The sequence below is a fragment of the Sciurus vulgaris genome, assembly GCF_902686455.1.
Source record: "Sciurus vulgaris genome assembly, chromosome: 15".
Taxonomy (NCBI): Eukaryota; Metazoa; Chordata; class Mammalia; order Rodentia; family Sciuridae; genus Sciurus; species Sciurus vulgaris.
In genome coordinates this window covers 85,880,238-85,905,864 of record NC_136476.1, presented here as the reverse complement: position 1 = coordinate 85,905,864, position 25,627 = coordinate 85,880,238, and the positions used below count along the sequence as shown (strand labels likewise).

Here is a 25,627-nt window from a genome sequence, read left to right as displayed (position 1 = left end):
TCCGTGGGTCCCCGTGCTCCTGTGTTTGGGGACAGTTTCAGTGGCCCTGATACCCAGGATGCTGCAGAGGTGAAGTGGGGTGGTGGGATGGGAAGGGAGAAATGGAGGTGGGAAAGGCAGCCTCCGGGGAGTCCAGCCCTCCAGGGAGAAGGACCGAGGCCTGCAGGCTGGACCTGAGGGCCGGTGGGAGGGCGGAGGAGCCTCAGGGGTCCAGAGACTGGGGTGGGGCTGGGTAGAGCCCCGTTGACCTTCTTCCACCAGCCCAGGATGGACCTGGGGTCCTGCCACGGGTGGCCTCAGACAACTCAGCAGTCATTGCCCCAGTGGGATTTGGACTTGTGTTTAAAAAAATAGAGAAAAGTCAACCCTGGCCGGCCTCTGCCCTCACAAGCCCAGCCTCGTCCTGGGGTTGGTGGGAGCTGTGGTTTGGTGTGGTTCTCCCGCCAGAGGCTTGTGTGCTGGAAATTCGTACCCAGCGTAAAAGTATAAGAAGTGGTAGAAGTGGAGGCCTGATTTGGAGCCTGGATTGGAAACCCAGCTCCAGCACATCCTAGCTGGGCAACCTCAGGGAATGGCTTTTGCTCTCTGAGCCTTAGTTTCTTCATCTGTAAAACAGGGATAAACTTATCCAGCTGACTGGACACTCTGATACATGTAAAGGACACAGCACACAGCAGGCCCCCGGAAGCCCCTTTCTCCCCGACTCTGCCTGAAATCGTGGCAGAAGATCAAATGTCAATTCTGAAGAGGCTAATTTCTGGGAGGCTAGGAATGAGAGATCTGGGATCCGAGAGGTGAAGAAAGAAGCCGTAGCAACTCTACACAGACTCTCAGAAACACGGAGACGGTGTCGAGAGGCCCGACTGCCCGATAGCCACAGGGGACCAGTCAAGAGCAGTGCCCACCCAAGTCCCCCACTAAGCCCTCCTGATCCAACCCAGAGCTCGGGGTTCGTGCGGTGTGGTATGGGCTTGCCCTTCAGAATGGTCACTGTGACCACCACCCCATGGAGCAGTTGCTGCCTTCAGTCACCAGAGTGCATTACCATGCTGTCTCTAGTCTCCAGACAGCGCCTGCAGCTGTCACCCCGCCCGCGGCCGCCCACCTCCCTGCCCTGGCTCTCCAGGAATGGGGCGGTGACAGGCTCGGGAGGGTGTCCCGCCTCCCCTCCCCTCCCTGCTCTCCCCTCCTACTCCTGCAGGCTCCCCTGGGGCTCCATCCAGGATGCCAGGCAGCTTCTCCATCTGCCCTGGGGTCTCGTGGAGGGGCAGCGGGCTAGTGTTCTGAAGAGACTCGGCGTCTGGGACTGGTCCAAGGCTCAGCCTTGAGCTCCCAGCTGTGCCCGTGCCACACCCCCTGGCTCCTTCCGCGCCTCCAGAGCAACAGTGCCCAGAACCTAGAGATGCCCTGGAGAGCAGCCGTGGCGAGCTCCCCCCCCGAGGGCACCCCACTCCCTCCGCCCACGGGACCACGACCATCTCCCTCTGACGACTGAGGCCACCAGGCTGCACAAGGACGAGTCAGCAGCGGCCAGCACCAGCTGCAGGCACCCGAGCATGTGGCCCTGCCTTGGGGACCTCTGAATGCTCGGGGCCCACAGAGCCTCCATTCTACATAAGCCCCTCCACATCCTGAAGACCCCAAGACCCCTGGGGACCTGTGTGCCTCCTGGGGACGTGGGCCCATGACGGCAGAAGCCTGTCCCCACCCCAGCCAAACCTGCAGCCAAACTCGCTGAGGACCACGGTTCCGGAGGGTGGGGCGAGGAGAGAAGGAAGACACCTCCGCCCATCTGCTCGGCAACCCCGCCGCCTGGGAATGTGCAGACGGTATTTTAAACGCCAGAACCAGCCAGGACTCAAGACTGGATGTCGGGGTTTCCATCCTGGTGGCTCTGCTGGGTCCAGCTGTCCAGAGATCCTTTGGGGCAAAGACAGGGTGCAGGTCCCCGGACCCCAGCACGGCTGAGCACGCAGGAGGCTCGACGGAGAAGCAGGGGGCTTTGGGAGGGCGGGTGGGTGCTGTCAACCACCACCATGGAGGTCGGATGGCAGACCTACGCAGCCTGGAGGTCCCGTGCCTGGAGACCCTCAGGGCGCCCTGTTCCTGCCTGGTTAGAGGGGCCGCAGGGCAGAGGAAGGGCCTTTCCCCCGCTGAAGGAGCCTGTGCGTGAGGGGTTGAGGAAGACGTGTTGAGGCCTAACTCCCCGTTCCCACGAACGTGACCTTCTCTGGAAATAGGGTCTTTGCAGACGTGATGAGGCGAAGTCAAAATGAGGTCACACGTCGGAGGGGAGAGCCGAGGTCCGTGACGCCCAAGGATGGAGGCCTCCCGCAGAAGCCAGGGGGCAGATTGACGGGGCAGCCCCAGCAGGCCACAACCACCTGCCCTCTGGACCTCAGTTTTCTCATCTGCTCGGTGGGCCTGCTGGTCACCCCACGTCAGAGGGTCCTCGCCCAGGGCCCAACACACCCTTCAGAGCCCACCTCACCCGCCTGCACTCCGAGCTTCCTGCTGACCTGTGACAGGCCTGCTGGGCCTTGTCCTCCGCTGAGCACGCTGCCCCTTCTTCCCGGCATGCCCCTCGCTCCCTTCGTCCTGGCCTTGGCTTCCTTAGCTGGGACCCCCGAGCCCCACACTGGGTCCCCCATCCTGCACGTGCTCATTGCTGCTCTCTGCCCTGGCTGCCTGGAGCTGGTCCACTTCCTGGGGAACAAGACCTGGTCTGTCGTGAGGGAGGGAGAAGCCCAGAGGCCTGAGGCTGGAGCTGGGGCCAGGGACAGTCACGACAGCACAGTTCACTGTCCCAGCCCCAGGCAGAACCCCAGGGGCTGATCACCACCAGACAGTGATGGGGAGAAGGGTCAGCCAGACTGGAAAGGCCCGGGGGCAGGCCAGCCCAACCTGTCACCATGACCAGCAGCACTGACCAGCTCCCTCACCCCAGCCTGCCACGGTGACCAGCAGCACTGACCAGCTCCCCCGCTGGTGGCACTCCTGCCTGGGAATGCCATCGTCCCAGAGTGACGGAAGCCACGAGGTAAAGACCACACCACAGTGTCCGCTTGCAAATCGTCTGTATTATCACAGGAAATGAACGTCCAGATCAGCTGACTTGGAGACGACCTATCAGGTCTCACAGAGTCCGGCCCCTGGGGGCCAAAGCCACACCGAGGCCCCTGGGCCATGACCTGCGCTCTGAGGGCCGGGCTCCTGGTCCCCCAGGCTCTGGGGCTGGGTGCGGGAAGAGGCCAGCTCGCATCTCAGGCCCCTTGGCTCCCAAGCAGTGCGCCTTAGGAAATGGTGGCTCCAGGATCAATAGCTGTCCCTCAAGAAAAGGGTCCTGTGGTCCAGTAAGTTCAGGAAACGAGGTTGAGCAGGACTTGCCGGAGCCTTTACAGCAAGGTGGCCCTGGTGAATGTCCTCGACGGGCAGAGTGCAGCACTTCCCAAATGTATTGGACCACAGGACCTTTTCCCTCGCAGCGTCCTGCCGGTCGGTGTCCTGCGGGCACCCTTTGGAAAGTGCTGCCCGAAGCTGCGGGTGACTGTTAATGGCAATGGCACCGCCCTGGGTGGTGAGAAGGGGCAATGCCTGGGCATCGTGCTGTGGCGTGACGGGCACAGCCAAGAACACAGCAGTCACCACCATGAGAGGACAGATAAGATCACGCCTGGCCGGCTGCCCCTGTGCTCCCGCCTGTGTCTCCAGCGTGCAGGCTGAGCAGGCCCGTCACACAGGCAGGCCCTGGCCACCTGGAGAGGACATTCGAGTCCCGGGAAAGGGGCAAGAGGCGTGGCATTGCAGGGCATGCCAGTCCTGGGGTCCACCTAGACCACCGACTCCAACCGGGAGGGGACACTGAGACGAGGCAGCTCCCACCCAGGGGCTGCCTGGCTCCCCTGTCTGGGCCCATCCCGCCTCCTGCCACCTCTCCCGGCCCCCGGGCAGGCTGGCGAGCAGGCGGTCACCAGGCAGAGATGAGCATCTGGCAGGTGTTGGAGGACATCCAGACCAGCTCCACCAGGCGGAACTGGAAGTAGCCGATGATGAAGCCCGAGATGACATCGGTGATGTGGTGGCGTCCGATCATCACGCGCGACAGGCCCACGCAGAAGGCCCAGAGCACCAGCAGCACGCGCAGGGGCACCGCCAGCACCAGGTGGCTGAGGAAGAACTTGGACACCATGGCCGCGCGGCTGGCGTGCCCGGCGGGGAAGGCGTAGACGTCCATGGTGAGGTAGTCGAGGAGGCCGGGGCTCGTCTCGAACGGGCCCCGCCGCTTGATGAGCTTCTGCACCCCGGCCACCGTCATGATGTCCAGAAGCAGAGCTGCGGGCAAGAGCCGGAGGCCCTGGGTGTCAGTGCCGCCATGGGGCCGGTGCCAGCCCCCTACAGCCTCCCCTGCCCTGCCACCTCCCGCAGCCACGCTGACCTCCAGGCTCGCCCCCACCTCCGGGCCTTTGCACTGCCCACACCGAGTGCCTTCCCTCTGACAGCCCTTCTTTCTGCGCCTGCCGCAGGGCCCCACCTCCATGCCCCTGGCCTCATTCCGCACAGCATTTCCCACCACCTATCTTGCATCTCTCCTGAATGCCTCTCGTCTCTCCCCCACCCACCACTACCACACCTGGCTCGCCGAGGGCCTGACGGTTTGCTCCTGAGGCGTTCTGCAAAGGTGCCAAGGGAGAGGGAGCGCGGGCAGCTGGGGGGCAGCCATGGGCACCTGGCGGGCTCCTGTGCAGGAAGGTGGGGCCCCGGTTGGTGATCTCCCCAAAAGGACCTTGCCCAAGCTGCCCCCAGCCCGGGAGCGCGACACTGCTACCCTTGTTTTTAAAGAGTTAAAGGGAGACTCCCGTCAGGCGCCATGGATCACGCTGAGAGCACAGCCCAGAGGCCTCTCCTGTGCTCAGCCTGCAGCCAGGCCCGCCACCGCTTCCAGAACCTCTGGTTCTAGAAACCCTCACAGCAGAGCCCTGACGTGGTCAGGCCCAACCCGCCCCTCCGGCCCGCAGCCGCTGGCTCTCCATCCGCCACGTGCCTACTCTGGGGCCTCCAGTACAGACGAGCCACACAGCGGCCTCCCGTGCCTGGCTTCCTCCCCTGACTAACGTCCAGGTTCCTCCACATGGAAGCCTGGGCAGGAACTTCATCCTCTGTGGTCCAAGGATAACCCACCCGTGGTCATGCCAGGATTCGTCACCCGGTGGTGGACTCTGGTCTGTTTCCACTTGGCCACCGTGACAATGCCCCCGTGGACACGTGCGTGAGTGTCTGCGGGGTCTCTGCTCTCGGTTCTTTGGGGTGTATTCTTAGGACGGGGACTGTTGGTGGCGAGGTGACTCTAGCTCTCTGTACATGCCAACATCCCCGCTCTGCAGAGGACGGGGCGGGGTCTTGAGCTGGGAGCATTCGCACTCGTCGCTCCTCCTTTCTGGAATGTTCTGCCTGTTTCCAACCCCCTGACTCACCGTCATGGTCCAGGCCTCAGCAGCAATGTCACACCCACCCCTCGGGGAGGCCTGTGCTGGCCTTGCAGGAGGTCAGGCCCTGACCACTTGCCATGCACTTGGTGTCACTAAGGACCCGCGGTGGTGAGCGACTGGCCTCCTCCACGCCTCCCCTGCGCCATGGGCTCGTGAAGCCAGGGCCATGCCTGATCGTTCACAGGTTTGTCCCTGACCTAACGAGCAGCACTCACCAAATGCTGGTGACTCATTGGCCTGAGGCTCTAAGCCAGAGGGCAGGCTTGACCCCATTTAGGAAGCATCGGAAAGGCCTGGATCTCCGTGATGCCCCTGCCGCCACCCTGCTCTGTGGCCTTGGTGGGCTGCTCTGCCTCTCTGTGCCATCAGATGAAGGACCTTGCCCAGGTGGCAGCTTCTTCTGACTGCACAGTGGCATCCAGACAGCCAACCTGAGGGCTGTGGGCAAAGACTTCACCTTCACAGAAGGCCTCACAGCGGCTGCAGGTGGCATTGGCAGGCCAGGGGCACCTCTGGGGCAGTGCTGAGTCAACGGGGGAAACTGCCCTCTGGTCCCCATGCTTCCCTGGTGTCGGGTGACCTGGGAGACCCCATGAGGTCACAGCACCTGTGGGCCCTTCTTCAGGGACGGGGAAGACAGCCCAGAAGCAGGTGCAGGGGCTGTGTGTCTCTAGCTGGGTCACTGTGAGAGGGAGACGGTCACATCCTCCCCACAGGGGCCGGCACGGAACGACCATCCCGGATATCAGAGCCCCAGCAGGAAGCCCCAGCCACCGGGGCGCACTTCCTCCAAGGCCCGCCCCCAGAGGCAGCTAGGTGGGGACCGTGACTTCAGGGCAGGTCAACGCGGAGGGCTGGGGGCTTCCCAGAACACCTGCAGTGCACAGAGCCTCTGTGAGGCACAGAAATGGGAAGAGGAAGCAGCTCCTGCTGACCGTGGGCGGTTCCAGGGTCAGGGCTGCAGTCTCCTGTGACCCTGCCACTCAGGGGTGCCCTGTGCCAGACCCTCCTCCCTGACCTGGAGTGCAGATTTGGTGAGGCGTCAGGTGCACGGTGCACGGTGCCGAGCCCTGCTGTTGAAAGCTTCGCCACGTCCAACGTCCCCACTTCCGCAGCTAAGAGTGCGACCCCGGGCTGGCCAGGCTGCCCCCGGTCACCAGGAACTCCCTGGGGCAGGGCTGCTGCTCCGTCTGGCCTCAGTTTGGGGTTTGAATCGTGGCTGGCCAGCCCATGTGCCGCTGACCCAGGCCCAGATTTGGAGTCATCTGGAGCCCGAGGACAGTCACAGTCTCAGAGGAGGGGGGACTGGGGACAGCCAGATCTCCAGGCAAGGTGGAGCCGGAGGGAGGCAGCTGCAAATGACCCCTGGCACAGCAGGGTGCCCTCAGCCTAGCGGGAGGGACAGCAGAGAGCAGCTAGCTGACCTCTCCAGCCCTGTGCGGCCCTACCCTCACCTGCAAGTCCCCAGGAATGACGGGGACAGTCTCCCCCACTAGGGGAAAGACAGTGAAGACATGGGCAGGGGCCAGAGTCACAGGCTCAGAGTCGCAGGTGGGTTTTGAGTCCTGTTCACTACTAAGAACCAGGCCTTCCGTCTTCTCCCGGCAACGCGCCGACTGTGCACGGGAAGCAGGCACAACCCGAGCAGGGCGTCACACATCCCTCCTGAGCAGGTCTGGCCTGCTGGGACTGGGAGTCTTGTGTGCCCTGGAGCCGGGGCCTGAGGCAGGTGCACAGGTGAAAGGGATTTCTTCTCTGAGGTCCCAATGGGGTCAGGCGATGTGGCCATGGTGTCTAGAGCCAGGCCAGGCCTCCCAGGTGCTGGTCCCGGGGACTGACCAGGGTCTGGGTGTTGAGACTCTGGGGGCAGTTAACGTGCACCAGGCTAGAATCAGGCCCAAAGTCGACGCCACCAGTCACTAGAAGACCTGGGCACCTGCCCTACTGGTGACCAGGTTGATAGCTGGAAACCAGGACTAAGCAACTGTCTGGTTTAAAGCCTGCCTCCCCAGCAGAGGTGCCCTGTGGAGAGCTGCTGGGTTCCAAAGGAAAGGTCACCTGGTGGGTGGGAAGACTCAGAGCCTCATTCTGATGAGGCCAGTGCCTCTGCTTCCTCACACCCCAGCTCTGCGTGGGTCTCAGGACCTGTTGGCCAAGAATGAAGCTTGATCCAACATTTCACACTTCTTTGCAGTAAAATCGGTCCTTTGGCAGTGAATGCATAAAGACTCAGAATACGGCCCAGTGCAGAGGGACACACCTGTCATCCCAGTGACACAGGAGGCCAAGGCAGGAGGATTGTAAGTTTAGAGGCCAGCCTCAGCAATTTTGCATGACTGTCTCAAAATAAAAAAATAAAAAGGACTGGGGTTGTGGTTCAGTGGTAGAGCACCCCTGTGTCCAACCCCCAATACCCACTCCCCCTCAAAAAAGACCCAGACTATGAAGCAGAGGAAGATGGTATCTGGCATTGTTCCCAGAGGACCCTCCTCTGCCTACTAGGGATGCCTCAGAGGCTGCCCATGTCACTCAATTCAAGTATCAGGCCTGGGCTATGGGGAAGCTGCTGCTATATCTGGCTGGAGGCATCTCCTGAGGCCACAACCAGGTGGACACTCTGCCTTCCCTGCCCTGTACCCTCAGGGACCGTCAGGCCCAGCCTAGCCACCCAGCAGGCCCAGCCCATCCTGGGCCAGGTCCTGTCACTCGCCTGACCCCCAGTTCTTGGGCATCACTGTCTCTTGGGGATGTCGGGCGTGTGCCAGGCCCAGGGCTGGTGGGTCAGGCTGGCAGGGCCCCTGCGCCGACGGGGAGAGGGGCAGCTCCCAGAGTGATGTCATTACAGGGCAGGCGCGGCGACCATTTCCTCACCTGGTTTGAGGGTTGTAAATCGCTTCCCTCCAGAGTCCAGCCTCCGGCCTGCCACCTGTGCCCTGCTCCCTCCAGCCCCCCTGCAGGGCCTCTCCCTCCTCCCCGTGGCCAGCCCACAGCGAGATCACACCCTCAGAGTGTGATCTGGCGCCCAGAAATAGAAGCAAATGACGCCATCTCTCCAGGTTCCGCGAATTCCGCCCTGAAGGGTGTGCTGAATTACACCCTGTCCTTGGCCTAGAGGGAGCAGGGAGACCCCACGGTGGACAGGCCCACCTGTAGAAGCCTCAGAGGGAGGGTCAGGAGAGCTGGCAGAAGCCGTACCACTCTTCCTATGTGACTCTGGCAGCTCACTTATCCTCTCTGGGCCTCTGCTTGTGATCATCCAGGGTGGTGGCCATGCACTTGGGCTTCAGAATCAGGAACCAGTGTCAAGGTCACTACTTGCAAATGTGTGACCTTGGCACATCCATCCCTCCGAGCCCCCTTCCCTCACTGATACCCTGGGGATCAACTCGGAGGCTGCTCTGAGGGACAATAAACAGATGGCACCTGGGACCCCAGCAGACAGCAGGGCGCTGGCCAGAGGTTCTCAGGTCCTCCACCCACAGTCTCCACCCTCCTGCCTCGCTCCTCCCGTGCAGGAGGCCCTGCTGTACTGGTGGCCACCAGCCCTCGGAGCGTGATGAGAACCTCCTGGACCTGTGGTGGTCAGGGGCCCCGGCGGGCAGGAGCCAGCGCCCCCGAGGAGGGCTGCCGCGGGGCTCCTCCAGGCCTTGGAACTCAGAACACCACTGCTGGCCAGGGGCTGAGGGGGCTGACTCACCACGCGTGGCCCCTGGGTTGGCTGACCCTTGAGGATGTGCTGCTCAGTGGCAGGGCAGGGCTCTGGGAATCGGGCTGGGGAGGGGGAGGCAAGGGGGAAGGGCTCCACTGTTGCCCGCAGAAGCAAGATGGGGCCTCCCGGGGCTCTGGTAGGCCAGTGGGGGGACAGTCTGTGGGCCTATGTCCCTTGCTGGCCAGGGCCGTGAGGAGGAGTCCTGGTGCTTGTGGCCTGCGGTCAAGCCCGCCTCTTGGAGACTGGATCCAGGCCTGTACAGCGGGGGCGGGTGAAGGCCGGCCTCGACTTTCTGAAGGACGTTGGGCTTCCGGATCAGCAGTCCTCACCACATGTCCCTTGGACGGTCTCCTTCACTCCCCAGGAGATAATCGGGGCTGTGCACAGGCACGCCTGGCCGGGATGTCCACTGCAGCATCATTTACAACACTGAAAACCACGAGATGACCCAGCGCCCTTCAGGGGGAGGCAGACAGGACAAGCTGTGGCCCGTCTAGACAACAGGGCGCTTGGCGCCCAGTGCCGACAGGGAGGCTGGCGTGCACTCGTCACCTGCGAGGGAGAGCTGCGGGTGAGCGGAGTGGAGGAGCAGCTCAGGAAGGAGGTCTGCGGCAGGCCAGCCTGTGAAGCAGGGGCACAGCCGGCCAGCCACCCACAGAGGCGCCCCAGGCCAGGCCACAGCTGGGCTTTCCCTGGGCGGGAGGGTTAAGGTGACTTTGGTTTTCTGTATCATGCACAGATTCTGTCCTACCACGGTGACACATCCGTCGTGCACATTTTTAAAGTCAATTTTGCAGAAGGACCACTACCATAGGATTCCTACACGGGGGACCTAGAGGATTCGAATGCAGAGGGGCAGAGGAGAAGGGGGCCCAGGGGCTCCGGGGCAACGAACTGACATTTCAGGGGACAGAGCTTTGGTTTCACAAGGTGAAAAGGTTCTGGAGATGGGTGGGGCAATGGTCCCACAGCAACATGAGGGTTAGTGCCCACAGACTTAGGAGCGGCCAAAGGGCACGTCTTAACACACTCACATTCACACACACACTCATACACATACACTCACACACATTCACACACACACATCCACACGCTCAAATTCACACACACTCACATTTGCAGGCTCACATTCACACACACATTCACACAACTCATACAAATTCACACACTCACATTCACACACACATATTCACACACTCACATTCACACACACACACTCACACATATTCATGCACTCACATTCACACACTCACTTTCACACACACACTCACACTCATACACATTCACACACTCACACTCACACACACACAGTTATTTTAAAGCACCAGTGTGGCACTGCACAAGGACATGGGCCCTGGAGGCATTTGTGAACAGAGAGGTGAGTGAAGGGAATGGGGGAGGCAGGGTTGTGCCAGCCTCTGGCGTTGGAGCCCCTCTCTGTTGGCGTGAGCAATGTGTGTGTGCGCACGTGCAGGCACGTCAGCCTCTCTCCTGCCCAGGTGCCTGCCTCCTGTGCCAGCCGAGCCCTTGGACGCCCGGCACTGGCTTGACTTCTGCTCTCCTGGCCGAGTGACTTTGAGCCAGGCGTGAGACTTGCACTCTCACCTGAGGAAACCACATGCCAAGCTAGCTCTGAAGACACGGCTGGGCACAAGCAAACGGGCATCATCAGTGTGAAGTCCCCAGCTCGGCCTCTTCTCCGAGTATCAGGTGACCTGACGTGTGTGCAGGTGAGCTGGCAGACCCTGCCCCGTGCCTCTGCGCCTCTGCACAGTGGGTTGATTCCTCTCTACTGCATCCATCGCTGGGGTGTCTGCCACGACAGTGTATCCAGGACCTGGTCTGCGGGGGCCAAAGACCTGGGGGATCACAGTCACTGAGCCCCACTGAGGCAAGAAGCAAAGCTGGGGAGGGAAGGGAGTGGGACCCCTGACCCTGACCCTGATCCTAAAGATTTGGGATCAATCTAAGGGACAAGAAGCACAAGCCTTGTGGAGAGGTTGTCGCCTAAGCTGTCCCCAAGAGCAAGAGCTGGTGGGCAGGGGACGGGAGAGCTGGAGGGTGGGCCGTGGGGGCCTGGTGGGTGGGTGCTTCGGGCTGGCTGTGGGAGGTACACCAGGCTGAGGAAGCTGGTCCCTGTGCTTGCTGCGAAGGGACTTGGGGTTGAGACGAGGAGTCCCAGTGGGGGCACACAGCCCAGCATGTGCCCTGTGGCCGTGAGAGCAAAGGCTAAGCTGGCCAAACAGCGGGAGAGACAGTGACGTTAGCACATGCAGCCAGGAGCGGGTAAGGGACAGCTCCCTTTCTCCAAGCTCCATCTCTGGGGAAGAGTGGCATGGAGTCCCTGGCATGGGCCTCACAGCAGGACGGAGCGAGCTGGGGAAGGTTCCTGCCGTGACTGGCAGCCACGAGGGGCCACAGCTTGCTCAGAGGCCACCACAACCCTAGACAGAAAGCACGCTGCAAGGACATTGCCCAGCCACTGTCTGTCTGGCCTAGAACTGACGCCACTGCCCTCATCAGTCACCACCACCAGAACGTCGGAGGCAACCCTCCCGGGCCTCTGTGTGAAGCTCCCCGCGCCTCCATCTCAACCGCGCAGCGTGGCCTGTTCCTGCTGCAGAGCGCTCCTAGCCCGGTGGCTGGGTTGGGGTCTCGTGGTTGACGCCTGTGCGGCATGAGTCGCCCCTTACTGTAAGAACGAATCTTGACGCCAGCTCGGCTCCACTAGCAAAACGCAGACCCACGCCGCCAGGAGACGCCGCTGCACACCCAACGGGAGGCGGGGACATGGGAAACTGAGCCCTTGGAACGCAGGGCGGTGCCGCACTGCAGAAGGGTCCCCGGGGTCCCCAAGCAGCTGGACGGAATCACCATTTGATTCAGCAGTTCCACCCCGAGTTCCCCACCCGAACACCTGATAGGAAGGCAAAGGATCTAGAAGCAGCGGAACTCATGGTAGCATCCGTCCCAACCAACAAAGGGCCACAGACGCACCACAAGACGTGGTCCAGCCTCACAACGGAGTATTACTCAGCCACAAAAACAAAGGCAGTTCTGACCTGTGCTATGATGCGGATGAACCCTGGGGACGTTAAGTGACAAGTCAGTTACAGCACAAATCCTATGGGAATCCACTAATCGTAGGTCCCTAGAGCCAAATGCATAGGGACAAAAAGCCCCACTCAGAGGGAGGAGGGCGTGAATGGGGGTTAGTTTTCTGGGGAGCTGTTCCAGCCCAGGAAGATGAACATGTTCTGGAGGTGGGCAGTGGTGACGGTCACATAGCACCCTGCTTAATGCCACTGAGCTGCACACTCAAAAATCATTAAAATAACACGTATGTACACATAGCGGCACAGGGGTCGAAGCCCGGGGTCCTCATGCGTGCCAAAGCACGTGCTGCACCACAGAGCTGCACCCACCCAACACGCATACCTCACCGAAATAAGAAATGACCTATAAAATGTACAGTTTTCGTACTCAGGAAAATTTTGATGAGACCCTTTAGTAAGCTGGGCATGGTATCCACACCTATAAACCCAGCAGCTTGGGAGGCTGAGGCAGGAGGATCGAGAGTTCAATATCAGCCTCAGCAACTTAGCAAGACCCTGTCTCAACATAAAAATAAAAAGTTCTGGGCTGTGTGTGGCTCACTGGTCAAGCACCCTCAGGGGTTCGATCCCTGGTACCCCCCCCAAAAAAAAACCAAAAAAACCCCGCTTTAATAAAGGACTTGGATCATGGCAACAAGACCTGAGGCCATTTCCCAGGCCAGGACAGGCTCATAAGGAAAAGAGGACGTGGGTGGTGAACTGGGATGGTCTGGTCACCTGTCACCTGGCTCCCTTGGGTTCATCAAGCTAGGGCTGCAGGGAGGGAGAAGGAAGGGCACGGGATCATTCTACTGACACTTAGAGCTTGGACAGGAGCTGGCAGGAGGTGGCCTGGGCCTTCTGATAAAGATGGTGTCAATGCTGCTGCTGCTGCTACTGCTGCTGACAATCAATGATACACAAGTGTCAACCGGCCTTAATGTGCACCAAGAACTCTGTGTGATTCTTCACTGAAGGCTCCCAATGACCCACTTAACGGATGAGGAAACTGAGGCTCTGAGAGGTGAGGTCCTTGCCTGAGTCCACAGCACAAATGGAATTTGTACCCAAGTCTGGCTGCGTCTACTTTGCCACCTGCTAGGTTTGCTTCTGGCGTGGCATTTTGGAGCCTTGGAGAGTGCCCTGTGGAGGGAGGGAGGGAGTGGGTGGGGAGGGCGAGAAAGCCAAGGGACCACCTGCTGGGCAGGTGTGGGGTGAACAGTGGAGAGAATTCTCTGGCCCAGCTGGGCCCTTCCTGGGCCCCCCAGCCAGAGCTCCCGTTCCCCGTTCCCCGGGGCTCCCTCTGCTTTGGGTACATGTGGAGGCCTCACTAAGCCCAGAGTGTGCCCAGGAAGTTGGCCATGCTCTGGGGCAGAGGGGGCGGCAGGGCTGGCCCGGGCTCCCTCGTGCTCGGGGCGCTGTACTTAACCAGCTCCCTTGAGCCCTCAGCACAGCCCTGTAGCCCCCACTACACAGACCCCAAGACAGAGCTCAGAGTGGGAGCCAAGTTTGCTCAGAGAGTGTGGGTCAGAGCAGGGACCCTGACAAAGCCCCTTGGGGCCCCAGCTCCTGGGCTCCAGGATTGGGAGGTGCCCCAGTCCCTCCAAAGACTAAATGGCAGGTGGAGGCCTGCAGTTCCTGCTCAGGGGACAGTTTTCCCAAGGTGGAGAAGGGAGTCCACAGTCCCTCCTGGCAGGTCAGGCCAGAGCTGTGGAACTAGAGCTCACTGTCCACATTGGTGGCAGTCTTGTCCCACTAAGCTCTTGGTCTGGGCCCCAGGCCCACCCTGCCTGCTCCATGTGGCAGGGCCTCGTCTGTCATGGGCTTGGCCCCTGGATACTCAGACGGGAAACCTGCCCCCAGACTTCCTTGCTGCGCACACTCAGGAGCAGAGGGAGCCTCCAGCTGGTCTGCACCTCAGGCCTGCAGTGAGGCGAAGGTGTGGCTTGCAGCCAGGAGGCCCTGGACCTGGTTCCTGAACCTACCCTTACAGCTATGAGGGTGGGCAGTCGCTTGGTCCTGCTGATCCCAGTCTGCTCATCTGTAAAATGGGCATATTGACATTGCCCGGGAAGGTCATCAAGGAATCCTTTAGCCATCTGAAATGCAAGCTGTTTATGGCAAGTAGTACATAATGAAGATCAATAGATGGTGTCCTGAAAGATTTAAAAAGCCATTGTCACTCAAGAGGGGAGGCACCTTGAATCTTGTTCTTTGCCCTGTGGGGCAAACACTCCTGTGCCCCCAGCAACTGGAGAGAGCCAGAACTAATCCCTAATAAGTGAGTTGCAAATTTTTAAACATCCAGGACGGGCCTAACTTCTACTTTTTTCTTGTCGTCCTGGGGATTGATCTTGGGTCTCATGCATGAGAGGTAAGCACTCTATCCCTGAGCTAGAACCCCACCCGCAGGGGGAGCTTTTGAAAAAGCAAGCGTTCATGTGTAAAGCACAGACTACAGCGGAGCTATTTCGGTGGTGGAGAGGGGCGGCTCGCTGGCACACCTCCTGCGCTGGGGAGCTCACTGCTTGCTGGGGCACTACTGCCTGGGAGGCGGAGGCCCCGCTTCCTTTTCTGGTCCTCACCTTGCCTCAGAAAGGTGCAAAGCAAAGGTGGACTCTGCCCAGTGCAGGTCTGGGCTCCACGGCTGGCCAGCTGCAGTGCCATTGCCCTGTGCCTCCATGTCTCCCTCTTTAAATGGGAAAAATAAGCAGCACCACACTCGGGAGGTCGTGGTGAAGATGGGAAGTGCCACGTGGTTCACACACATAGTAGACCCTCAGCAAAGCCCAGTGCCCACCCTCTCTCACCACCTGAGGAAGGGGGTTGGGAGCAGGTGGAGTCTGGAGCTCAGGCTCCAGCGAGCGCATTCCGGCCCCACCTCTGGCACCAGGCAACCTAACTCCAGCACAGTCTTCGCGAGCCACCGTCCTCCATGAGGCTGTAGTGGGCACCAGAGAAACCCAGGTAGTGGGAGCAGGTTCTGCCCTGGAAGGTCCCAGTCCAGCACCTCAGCCACGTGCCTCTGTCCCTCCCTCCCAAGGCCCTGGAAAAGCACCTGCAGAGAGCCAGGTAGGCAGGCCTCATGCAGATCTCAAGCTAAGGCTTGGCCAGGCTGCTTTATTTATAGGACCCTCACTTTCCTGGTCTGTAAAATGGGAATGGCAGGGCATCAGACTCATGGGGCTTTTTTTTAAAAATTGAACCCAGCAGTGCTTAACCACTGGGCCCTCTTTTATATTTTATTTAGAGACAGGGTCTCACTGAGTTGCTTAGGGCCTTGCTAAGTTGCTGAGACTGGCTTTGAAATTGCCCTCCTCCTGCCTCAGCCTTCTGAGATGCTGGGACTACAGGCGTGAACCACCACGCTCGGCATCTCAGGACTTTTTATTTGGAATAAAATGATAAGGAATGTAAAGTTGATGATTTAGTAACAGGAAGGAGAGGCTTGGGCGGTGGTGGACCCAGCTAGTGCCTCATCAAGTTTCTGGTTGTTTCCTCCTCCCCACGTGGTCCCCACTGAGCGTCAGGTCCCAGACTCAGTCACGGTGACTCCCTCTGGAACGGAAGTTCTCTGTGGTTCAACTCACACCCGTTTTGGAACCAAGACCCCTTGCTACCATTTTTTTTTTTTTTTGCCTGAGACCCCTGCCTGCCTGTCCCCTGAATACTGGCCACACGGGGAGAGGCAAGGAAATCAAGGCAGGCCTGGCCTGGAGGGTGGAAGCTGAGATTCCCTGAGCATCCCGGGGATCTGCAGGTGCCAGGAGGGTGAGTCCCATGGGGTGGGAGGGTGGCTTGCTCCCCACATGGGTCCCACATGGCAACTGGTGCAGGATGGTGCTAACCTGAAGGGGGCTGGTGGTGGCCAAGGGTTTGGGAGCACAGACCAGCTGCACCTTCACTTCAGCAACTCTCCTGGGAAGAGCAGGTCAGGATTCCAGGGGATTCTGAGTAGCAGGAGTCCCAGACTGGACCTGCTGCACCCCAGACCCTGTGGGGAGAAGCCCGGTGTGTTGCAGGGCCCCTGAACCACGCCGGGTGGGGGGCTCTGAGGGGCACTCCCAGTGCTCCTGTGTATGGTCAAGGACTAAGGACCCCAACTGTGGAGAGAGTTGAGCAGTAGCACCCACTCCCCAGGACGTCCCCCAGGCCCCTGCGGTCACTGCCCCACCCAGCAGCTCCGGGCAGTGGTGTACCTTGCCCAGAACAGGCCCGTGGGCTCCCAAGACCTCTGCCTTTTCTCGGCCCCCACCTTGAAGGGTCCTGCTCTGTGCATCAGGCCCTGGCCTCCCCACGCCAGAGGCCCGCCCATTTCTGGGCACCCTTCCTACTTCACCTCGTTAGGTCAGTCCAGCTGGTTTCTGAGGGCCCTGCTGGTCCTGGCGGGGCGGGGCGGAGCCAGCTCCTCCCGAAGGGCTGGCGGCCAGTGGCGGGCGGGCACACTCACCCAGAAGCAGGTTCATGAGCACCTCCTGGCCGGCCAGCGTGCTGCTCTTCGCCAGGCAGAGGATGGTACCCCCAATCCAGGGGATGCCATGGCCAGTGATGCCGATGAGCTTGACCATGGAGCGGGCGCTGCCCCAGGACGCGGCCCGGCCAGCACACACCCCCAGCCGCTTGGACATGCAGATGTCGATGGCCAGCAGGGAGTTGAAGGCGATGCCCTTGAAGGAGGGGTTCAGCTGCATGCAGTCCTCCTCGGGCAGCTGCTGCGACTGGCGCCGCTCGCGGGCCCCGTCGCCAGCAGGTGGGGGCTGCACTGATGGCCCCGAGGCCTTTCTGCCCGAGCTGCGGGGCTCTGGGGTTCCCTTGGGGGGCTGGTTCAGGGACAGGAACTCGGCCCTGTTGAGGACATTGCTGCGGTCCCGGGCGCGGGCCCGGCTCTGGGAAGCTGGCATGGTGACCTCGCTCACCCTGAGCAGGCCGGTGCCCGCCCGGCTGGCGCTCCGAGGGCCTTCTCCCCAAAGGCAAGGGCCGTCCCGAGTGCCGCCAGCACTGCCTGCTTCTCCGCAGCCGCTGTTAAATATAGAGTGGAGGATCGCATGTGGCTGTTTACCTCCGGCGGCCACCAGGCTCCAAGGGGACGTCAGTGCCAGCTGGACAGCCAATGAGTCCACCCATGCCGGGCCAGCTCCAATGGAGCCGCAGGGAGGCTGCAGCTGCTGCCTGGCTGCCTCAGGCCTGGGCTATTTAAATCTGCCAATGGCTCGTCCCTGGGCTCTGGAGGACTCTGGGAAATGTAGTTCTGCTGCTCTGGACTCGGCTGTGGCCTCAGCTTCTGGCCCAGGCAGAGTCCGGTCCTGGTTTAACCCCTGCATTTACCAAGTGCCTTCTAAGCTCTCCAGACCCCTCGGAGCCAGGCCTGCCTGACCCCTTGGCCTGGGCGGTGTGGACCTAGTCCCACGGGCTGCAGGGTGGAGCCCAGGCTACAGGCCTCTCTGGGCACCAGATGATGGAATTGGTGACATCACGGACAGCATCATGTTGGTCCCTGGGGGCCAGGCCAGCTCCTCCCCCATGACAGCATTTCATTAGCTGGCAGGCGGGGTTTCCCTTCTTTCTCTCGCTTTAAATCTGCTGTGAATTTGGTGTAGTGGATCACAATCCGATGGAATGGCAGTCTGAGGGAGGGGTCCTGGGTGGGCCGGAAATGGGTCTGCCTCTGGGAGGTGCCAATGGTACCTGCTACCAGGAGAGCTCCAGCAGCAGGGGAGTGACTGGGATCCTGGCCCTGTGCTTGGAGCTGGGCATGCTGCAGAGTGAAGTCCACTCTGTCTCTGTCCCTGGGAAGCTCACACTGGTGGGGTTTTCACAAGTGACTGGAAAATGGTCACAAGTGTGCAAAGGTGCCTCAGGGTCACAGACCCAGGGCTCTGGGTCTGGTCTGGGAGTCATGGTGGACTTGGCCCAGAAAGGAAGAGCAGGAGGGAAGCCCTGGGCGGGGAGAGCCTTCCCCCCAGGAAAGACAGAGGCCAGTGTGGCTGGCTCGTGGGTGAGGCTGAGAAGCAGCAATCCCAAGGGGGCTGCACCAAAGCGTCGCCATGTGACCTGGGCCTCCTTGTGGCTACTGAGGTGACCTCTGGGAACAACCCTGTAAGGCCACCTGGGCCTGTGCTCCAGAGGGGAAGCTGTGCGTGGAGGCTGCCTGGAAGAATCAGAAGAGACATCTTGGTCTCATGACTCTGGGAGGCCACCCACGACCTGCCTGCCCAGCCCAGATGGAGGCAGAAGGCTGAGACTTCTCTAGCAGATATGGAGCCTGCCTTGAAACCAAGCGCCCTCCCCACAGACTCCCAAAGACAGGAAGCTGTGTGGGGTAGGGTGAGCACTCTGGCCACAGGGGACCTACCCACTGGTTCCAGTCACACAGACGGGGCTCTGCTACCTATCAGCTCTGAGACCTTGAACAAGTCATGTCACACCCCTGTGCCTTGGTTTGTCCACCTGTAACATGGACACAATAGTGCCTGCCTCTTAGGGACTTCGTAGAGTTCAATAAGGTGACACTTGCAGAATGCTGAGCACAGTCTCTACCACAGGGTGAGCCTTCAGCCCCGTGGGTTAGAAATTGATTCCATTTGACACAGAAGCACAGTCCCCTCTCCCTCTGAGAGTCCCTTCAGAGGGACCTGCCCTCATCCCCAGCTGGGGCAAACGAAGCCCGAGCCAGGGAGCCCTCCATGTCGGGTTCCTTGCAAACACCCTGGCTAGGTCCAGCTGGGCTGGACTAGGCCAGGCTGGCCTCACTCCTCCTCTTCGTCTTCCAGAGGGTTCCATTCAGATTGGGGGGCCTGGGAGTCTGGGAGTTCGCAGCCTGCATCCCACCCTGCTCTCTGGGGTGTGCTCTCTCACCCTGTGCTCCAGAGAGCTGGCTGTGGATGCGCAGGAGAAGGTCAAGCTCCTTGTGTGCTTTATAACTGACCCGACTTCACCAGCATTCCTGAGTGACTGTGATACCCCCATGTCACAGATGCAGAAGCCGAGCTCAGAGGGACAAAGGTGTCCAGCCAGCTCTACAGCCGTCCTTGGATCTGGGAAAGGAGGGCCTGGACTCAGATGCTTCAGACCACAGGGGCCAGGATCTGTCCACCAGGGCACTCACCTTACCCTCCCTGGGTGGGGCCCATGACCTGGGCTGGCCTCCAAAGGGGCTAAGAAGCCCAACCCAGACGGGGGCTATTAATAATACCACAGGCTGTGTCAGCATTTCAGTTTGGCTGCAGCCGCCAGCAGTCCTGGGGACAGCCATGGGTTCTGATTTAGCTTCAGCCCAGCAGTGGTTCAAACACAGGTTCTAGAGAGGGATGGTCCCAGGTTCAAACCATTTCCACTGAATGACCATAGGCAAGTCCTTCCACTCTGCCTGGTCTATTTCCCCTCAGAGGTCTGGTGAAAGGGTCATGTGAAGGGCTCACTCAGCCCAGAGGGGCTGGGCTGGCTTCCCCTGTGACCCTGAGACTGCTGCTCTCCTCAGAAAGTTGGGGTGACCCTGAGCATGTTTGCAGACAGCAGAGAAGGAGGTGCTGTTCCTCAACCCATAGACTTCTGTGAGTGTCTACCGCGGCCTCACAGTTCACTTCTCAAGAGTTTCTGGAAGCATTCATTCATTCAGTCAACATTTTCATTGATCTCTTCCTGCAGTCCTGCTGGGGAGATAGGACACGCAGCCCTGACATGATTAGCTAGTCTGTCAAACAGTAAAATATTACCAATAGCTCTGTTTTTTCTTACTATCTAAATGTTACTACTTACTGAAATAAATGCAATAAATATAGACAATCTAGGTATCATCCCACCATCTGGAAACCAATACTGTCAACACAAGGGTGGTCCAGAAGAGGGCAGCTGGGTTTGCTCTGTCAGGCAGAACAGGACTGTCTGTGGCCCCTTCATGCTTTCTGTGCCTGGGCGCTGCAACCGGGAGCTCAGTTCAGCCCACCAGACCCCACAGGGTGCTGCCAAGTCACTGTTTCATTTGGCACCTGCCACTTTGCTTTGGTTCGGATTTAATGCACAGGCCATGAGGATAAGGAGGGCCTCACTAAATAGATTTGAATACCACCGACGTGTAACAGAAGTGGCTCGGCCTGGAGTGCAGCATGAGGCGGCCCACTGTCATGGCCACGCCCCAGAGGGCAGGAGGTGACCGTGTCACTGTGGCCACGTGGCTGAATGGAGCACTATGGACACTGTCACCTTCCCATTTATGGAGATATTGTACATCAACCAAGCATTATTTTAATACTCTGAAAAGAATATATATTAAACAAACTGTATCTATGCGTAAGGTGCTTATCTGTGTGTATGCATATTTGCATTTTATATGGACAAATACACAAATATGCATTTAAAGTAGGATCACATTGAATAGTCTTTAAAAACAGTTTCCGGAACTATACCTGGTCATGTTCCCATGACGACCCTGTTATTCTTCTATGACTGCCTGATAAGTCTGCCATCACGTGTGGGCCACAATTTATGTACATCAGTCCTCCATCATTGGACACTGGGGTGGCTTCCATTTCGTGACTACTATTCAAACCCATCCCAGGATGGGCCATCCTCATCCACACATCCCTGTTCATTAAAGCAGAATAGAAACAAGTGGTTAAATTGGCAGGTGCCAAATGAAACAGTGACTTGGCAGCACCCCGTGGGGACTGGTGGGGTGACTCGAGCTCTTTGCTGCAGCGTCCAGACACAGGGAAGCTCAAAGGGGCCATGGGCAGTCCTGGGTGACAAGGTTAAGTCCAGCCTCCCTCTGCCCATCTCAGAGGAGGAAGAGCACGCACAGTGGTGACATCACCCACGAGGCCACGCAGCTGGCTGAGGCCAGAGCAGGGACCTGGGCTGCCTGTCCCTCTGACCTGGTCTAAGAGCTGCCTACCTGGTCATGCACCTTCATGTGCCAGCTCTGTGGGCTGCTGAGGGCTGGAGTGGGAGCGCGTGGCTTGCTGGAGCCCACAGTTGGTCCCAGGGTTCAGATCCAGCCCTCAATCCAACATGCTGGCTCTAACCACTTGTACACACTGCCTCTTCCCTGAGAGTAGGAGTTTCCTGGCAGCCCTGGTACAGGTTGGACATTACAGACTGTGTTATTTGTTGTCTCCAAGGGTCTAAGATGCCTTTCCACCACTATTTGTCAATAACGTGCACTTCACACTTGCTACAGGAGCCTCGGAGGGCACATCGCTGCACCACTTGGCGGGACCACCACAGCACCTTCACAGACAGGGGCTTTGTCCCACTGTACCAACAGAAATACCAAAGCTCAGAGGCGAGGCTCAGGGGTGAAGGGATTCCATCCACGAACCAAGAGCCAGATTCAAACCTCACCCTGCCCCCCAGCCCCTGCTGCTGCTTTTCCCTTTATTTTCTGAAGTCCACGTCACTTTCTAACAACCCACACACTCTGCTTATTTATTCTGTGGCTCGGTGTTCTTGGTCCGCATCCTCCTCCCAACATAACAGCACCCAGGATCAGGAACCGCTGTCTCTTTGCCAGGGGTAACACCAGGGGTGACACCGGGGTGCCCCCCCAGGGCCTAGAACACGGTAGGCACTCCATGAACACTGGAAGAATGGCTGATTCCAGAGCCTGGCTCTCATCTACTGCAGACCCAGCAATCAAAGACCGCTGGCCCACACGGGGCTGTCCTTTGGGGTGATGACCCCAGAAGAGAAGGGGACAGGAGGGGGAGGGAGGGTGGAGCAGGGAGCCCCGGGAAGGCAGTTTTCATGGCCACCTCCCCAGCCCTGGCGACCAGCCACGGATCGCTTTCTCAGTTCGCATTTCTGAGGCCGCTCCTGGGTTATTTTGGTTGGGAAACCTGATCCTTCGCAGGGTTTATTTTAGCACCTTGGAGAACTCCCAGTGCCGCACCCGATCCCAGGCCCGCCGGCCTGCTGTCGCCCGCTCCGGCCTGCCCCGGAGGCCCGCATCGCGCTCCTGGGCTGCGCTCGAGCCGCCTCCAAGTCGCCTCGTCCCCGCTGCGCCCGCACGTGGGCTTCGCACCCGTCCGAGGCCGGGGAGAGCGCGGAGCAGCAGCGCGGCCTCCGAACGCCTGGCCCCGCTTGGCGCGGGTCGGGGAGACGCAGCCATCCCAGTGGGCCACCAGGAGGGAGCAGTTACCCGCCTGGAACAAGGCTGCAAGGTCCGGGGGCGCTCAGAAGCCTCCAGACTGTGCGGAAGCAGAGTCCTCGGGCGCAGAGATGAGGACGGCCGCAGCCGCCCAGCCCCACACGCGCACCCCACACGCCCCAGCAGACACGCACATGCGCACACGCACACGCTCCTACATCCCCGCCCAGGACGCAGACGTGCTCACCAACACCCACACCAGCACACACCCACACCTCCACGTGGATAGTCTCCACAGACACAAACACACCAGCACCCACACACAACAGAACCCACACCTCACACACCCCAGTACTGACACTCACACAGCGCTCACAGCGTGCTCACTCACACATTGCACACACCCTCACAAACAAGCAGGTGCACACACTCACTTGGACACACACTCGCACACGTCGCAGTCTCACACAGTTGTCATGTATGTCCTCATGCATGCAGATGCACAACTTGTGCACGCACGCGCGCACGCGCACACACACACACACACACAAACAAGCTCACCACACACTCTACCCTACTCAGGAGCGCTGGCCCTGGAACATGGCCAGCCCTCCCCCAGTTCCACATTGAACATACTGGTCAAAACAACTCACTCAGATGCTTGCTGACTTGTGACAACTGATGCTTGTGACCATTATGAGTGTGGCTCTGTACCTCTTTATTATTTATGTGGCTTCATACTCCATTCATTGTTCCTGGAGTGACCCCTGAACATCCTGCTGCCCTGCAGGGACATGCGTGCTGCTGTCTGCCTGGCCCCAGCTGTGGTCTGGTGTCTCCCTAGCGCCAGGCGCCCAGAGGTGTCCAGTCAGTAGTGAAGCAGTGAACTAGAAGTCCCAAGTCCCACGTGCCCCGACACAACATGGCTCTGAAGGTGGCTGACTGGGCCACGCCTCCAGATTCATGGCCAGTGCAAACAGCAGGTTCTGTGCACTTGCAGGCGCCTCCTGCTATGCCCACACCAGGACACCTTTCCTCAGGAGGGCAGCGGGTGTCATCACGGAGCTAGCGCCAGGAGACCTGATGACCTTGCTGAGACTGATGCCCATCTGCGGGGTGGCCTCTGGGACTCCCCCTCTCTGAAATCCCGTGCCCGCTCCTCTGGCCAGGCCCAGCCTGCTCCCTGCAGAGGATAGGACCACAGGAGATGCAAGATGGTTCCTGTACCTGGACGCCCCCGCCTACCCCTCAGTGGCCCCTCTGGCCACCTGTTCAGCCCTCTGGCCCCACCCACCTGTATCCCAGGTGAACATTCCAAGCCTTACCATTGGCTTTCTGGCTGGTTCCAAACAGTTGGGGAGAGTACCCTGTCTCCCAGGGCAACAGAATTCCAGCATTTAACAGTTCCCTCAGGTCTGCACAGCAAGGACTTTTCTCTCCTTCAGAATGTCTTTCTGGCCATATCATGACCCCACCTCTGGAGGCGGTGAGCCCTTGGAGGACCTGCTGTGGCCCTGAATGCAGGTTGGTCTATGAGGGACAAGGAGCCAAGGAGCCTTTGGACTGTCTTTGGTGGCTGCGGAGCATGAGGTCCCTACAGTTCTAGGGAACTGCTGGAGACAGCACCCACGACACAGGAACCATCTGGCCTCTGGGTCTTAGTGCCAGGCTGCCTGGTTCAACCCACCCTCCCTCTGGGCCCAGCTTCAGTGTCCTTGGCTATAGAACGGGATGATGATAGGGCCTGGCTTCCGGGGCCATTGTGGAGGGGCTTGAATGGGATGTGTGCAAAGCCCTAGCTCCCAGTGCTGCTCGGCAGGGAGATGCTGCAGCTTCCCTCTGCAGACCTGAGAGGCCTCTGGGCATGTTCAGGGTTGTGTGTTAAAACCCAGCTGGCTGAGGGCAGAGTTGTTTATACCTCTGACTTCCTGTGTGACTTTGGGTTTCTATAACCTCTCTGGGTCAATGAACTAGGAATAGAGGAACCTCCCAAATTGCCATACTGAGTTGACCTGTCTCTCCAGGTGGAGACTGGGCTGTGCATCCCAACCTCTCCTCTTTCCCCTTCCCTGGGAATGTCTTGGGAGAGGATTCTGGGGAAGAGGAGGGGACAGGGAGGAGTGTAAGTGCCACTGTGGTATCTGCAGGCTCAGACAGATTCCCTTCCTCTGTTCTGCAGGCCCTGGTGCTTCACACTTGCATGGCTGGGCCATGAGCCTTCTACATACACTGAGCCCTCCCAGAGTCTGTGCCCAGCACCCAGCCTCAGAGAGCTGAGCAGGGTGAGGGGCTGTGTGGAGAGGCAGGAGGACCAAGGGCCTGAGAGTTGAGAGGTGGGGACTTCAGAAGTTGGGGCAAGAAATGCAGGAGCTGAGCTCTTGTCTTCACTCTTGTGGGGGCTGGGGCGCAGCCGCCCAGCTCGGAGCCTGGTGAACCCTAATCCTGCAGGCCAAGACAAGGTCCTGCGTAGGGGTGATGTGAAAGGTAAGCAGGAGAAGAGAGGGTCTTCTGCTCTGTAAATCCTCAGCCTGTAGGTGCTTCCTAGTGGTCAGTCCCGTCCTAGTCAGGAGGGGGTGGGCTCCAGACAGCAAGGGCAGGCATGCCCCCTGGAGTGAGCGTGGGCTTGGAGGAGGCCTCATGTGGGTTGGGATCCAAACTCGAAAGTCACTCTTGGCGATCCCTGGGTTACTCTGCCTGGAAAGCCCACCACCCAGGATCAAGGTGAAGCCTGAAGGAAACAACACCAGCTCTTGTAGTGCCTGATGCACGGTGGGTGGGTGCTCATTATCGCCACATCCATGGAAGTGACATCACTTCCAACTGACCTCTGAGGACCTCATCCCTAGGAAATGACCTCCAGGGAAGCTGTCCTGGAGGAGCAGCTGGGCCAGTGGAGTCTGTTCTGCTCCGGGCACTTGGGGTGGGAGATGAGCTGCATGCCTGAAGGTTAATGTATTCTTCACCCAGAAACAGAATGGCATAGTGATGATCTGATGGACAGAAGGTGTTGAAAGCTGTGGAGAGTCCCAGAGGTGGGGACTGTTTCGCGGGAGCCCCATGTTCAGGGCGAGAGAGGTCACTGTGGGTTAAGAGGCCAGGGAAGATTTCTTCCCAGAAATGGAAATGTGTGCCCGGGCCCTAGGGAACCCGTGTGCTGGCTGGGGTTCTGCCATGTGGTTAGACAGTCCACGAGGGCAGCCCCTGTGGCACTGGCTCAGACACCCTGCCAACCTTGGTCTGAATCTGCAGGACT

At 59.6% G+C, this 25,627-nt stretch overlaps 1 protein-coding gene across 4 annotated transcripts; it reads right to left on the bottom strand.

The window, feature by feature from the left end:
• Window positions 1-3,060: 3,060 nt before the first annotated feature.
• Window positions 3,061-17,335, bottom strand: PLPP7 (phospholipid phosphatase 7 (inactive)). 4 transcript variants are annotated; one of them, XM_079111860.1, is made up of 2 exons: window positions 16,741-17,335; window positions 3,061-4,332 (listed from the first exon to the last, which is right to left on the bottom strand). In XM_079111860.1, the coding sequence occupies exons 1-2, from the start codon at window positions 17,189-17,191 to the stop codon at window positions 3,968-3,970; spliced, it is 816 nt and encodes a 271-aa protein (XP_078967986.1). In that variant the 5' UTR covers window positions 17,192-17,335; the 3' UTR covers window positions 3,061-3,967. The 4 variants fall into 4 exon arrangements, with proteins under 4 accessions (XP_078967986.1, XP_078967989.1, XP_078967988.1 ...); XM_079111863.1 differs by lacking the exon at window positions 16,741-17,335 and adding an exon at window positions 16,630-16,739; XM_079111862.1 differs by lacking the exon at window positions 16,741-17,335 and adding an exon at window positions 5,179-5,329.
• Between the last annotated feature and the right edge of the window lie 8,292 nt (window positions 17,336-25,627).

What these genes read in the sequence shown, in the direction of transcription:
- PLPP7 (XM_079111860.1), bottom strand. Translation starts at nt 17,191, where the DNA reads ATGCCAGCTTCCCAGAGCCGGGCCCGCGCCCGGGACCGCAGCAATGTC. An exon ending in GCTCATGAACCTGCTTCTGG is followed by an intron (nt 4,333 to 16,740) that starts GTGAGTGTGCCC and finishes TCTTGCCCGCAG; the next exon opens with CTCTGCTTCTGGACATCATG.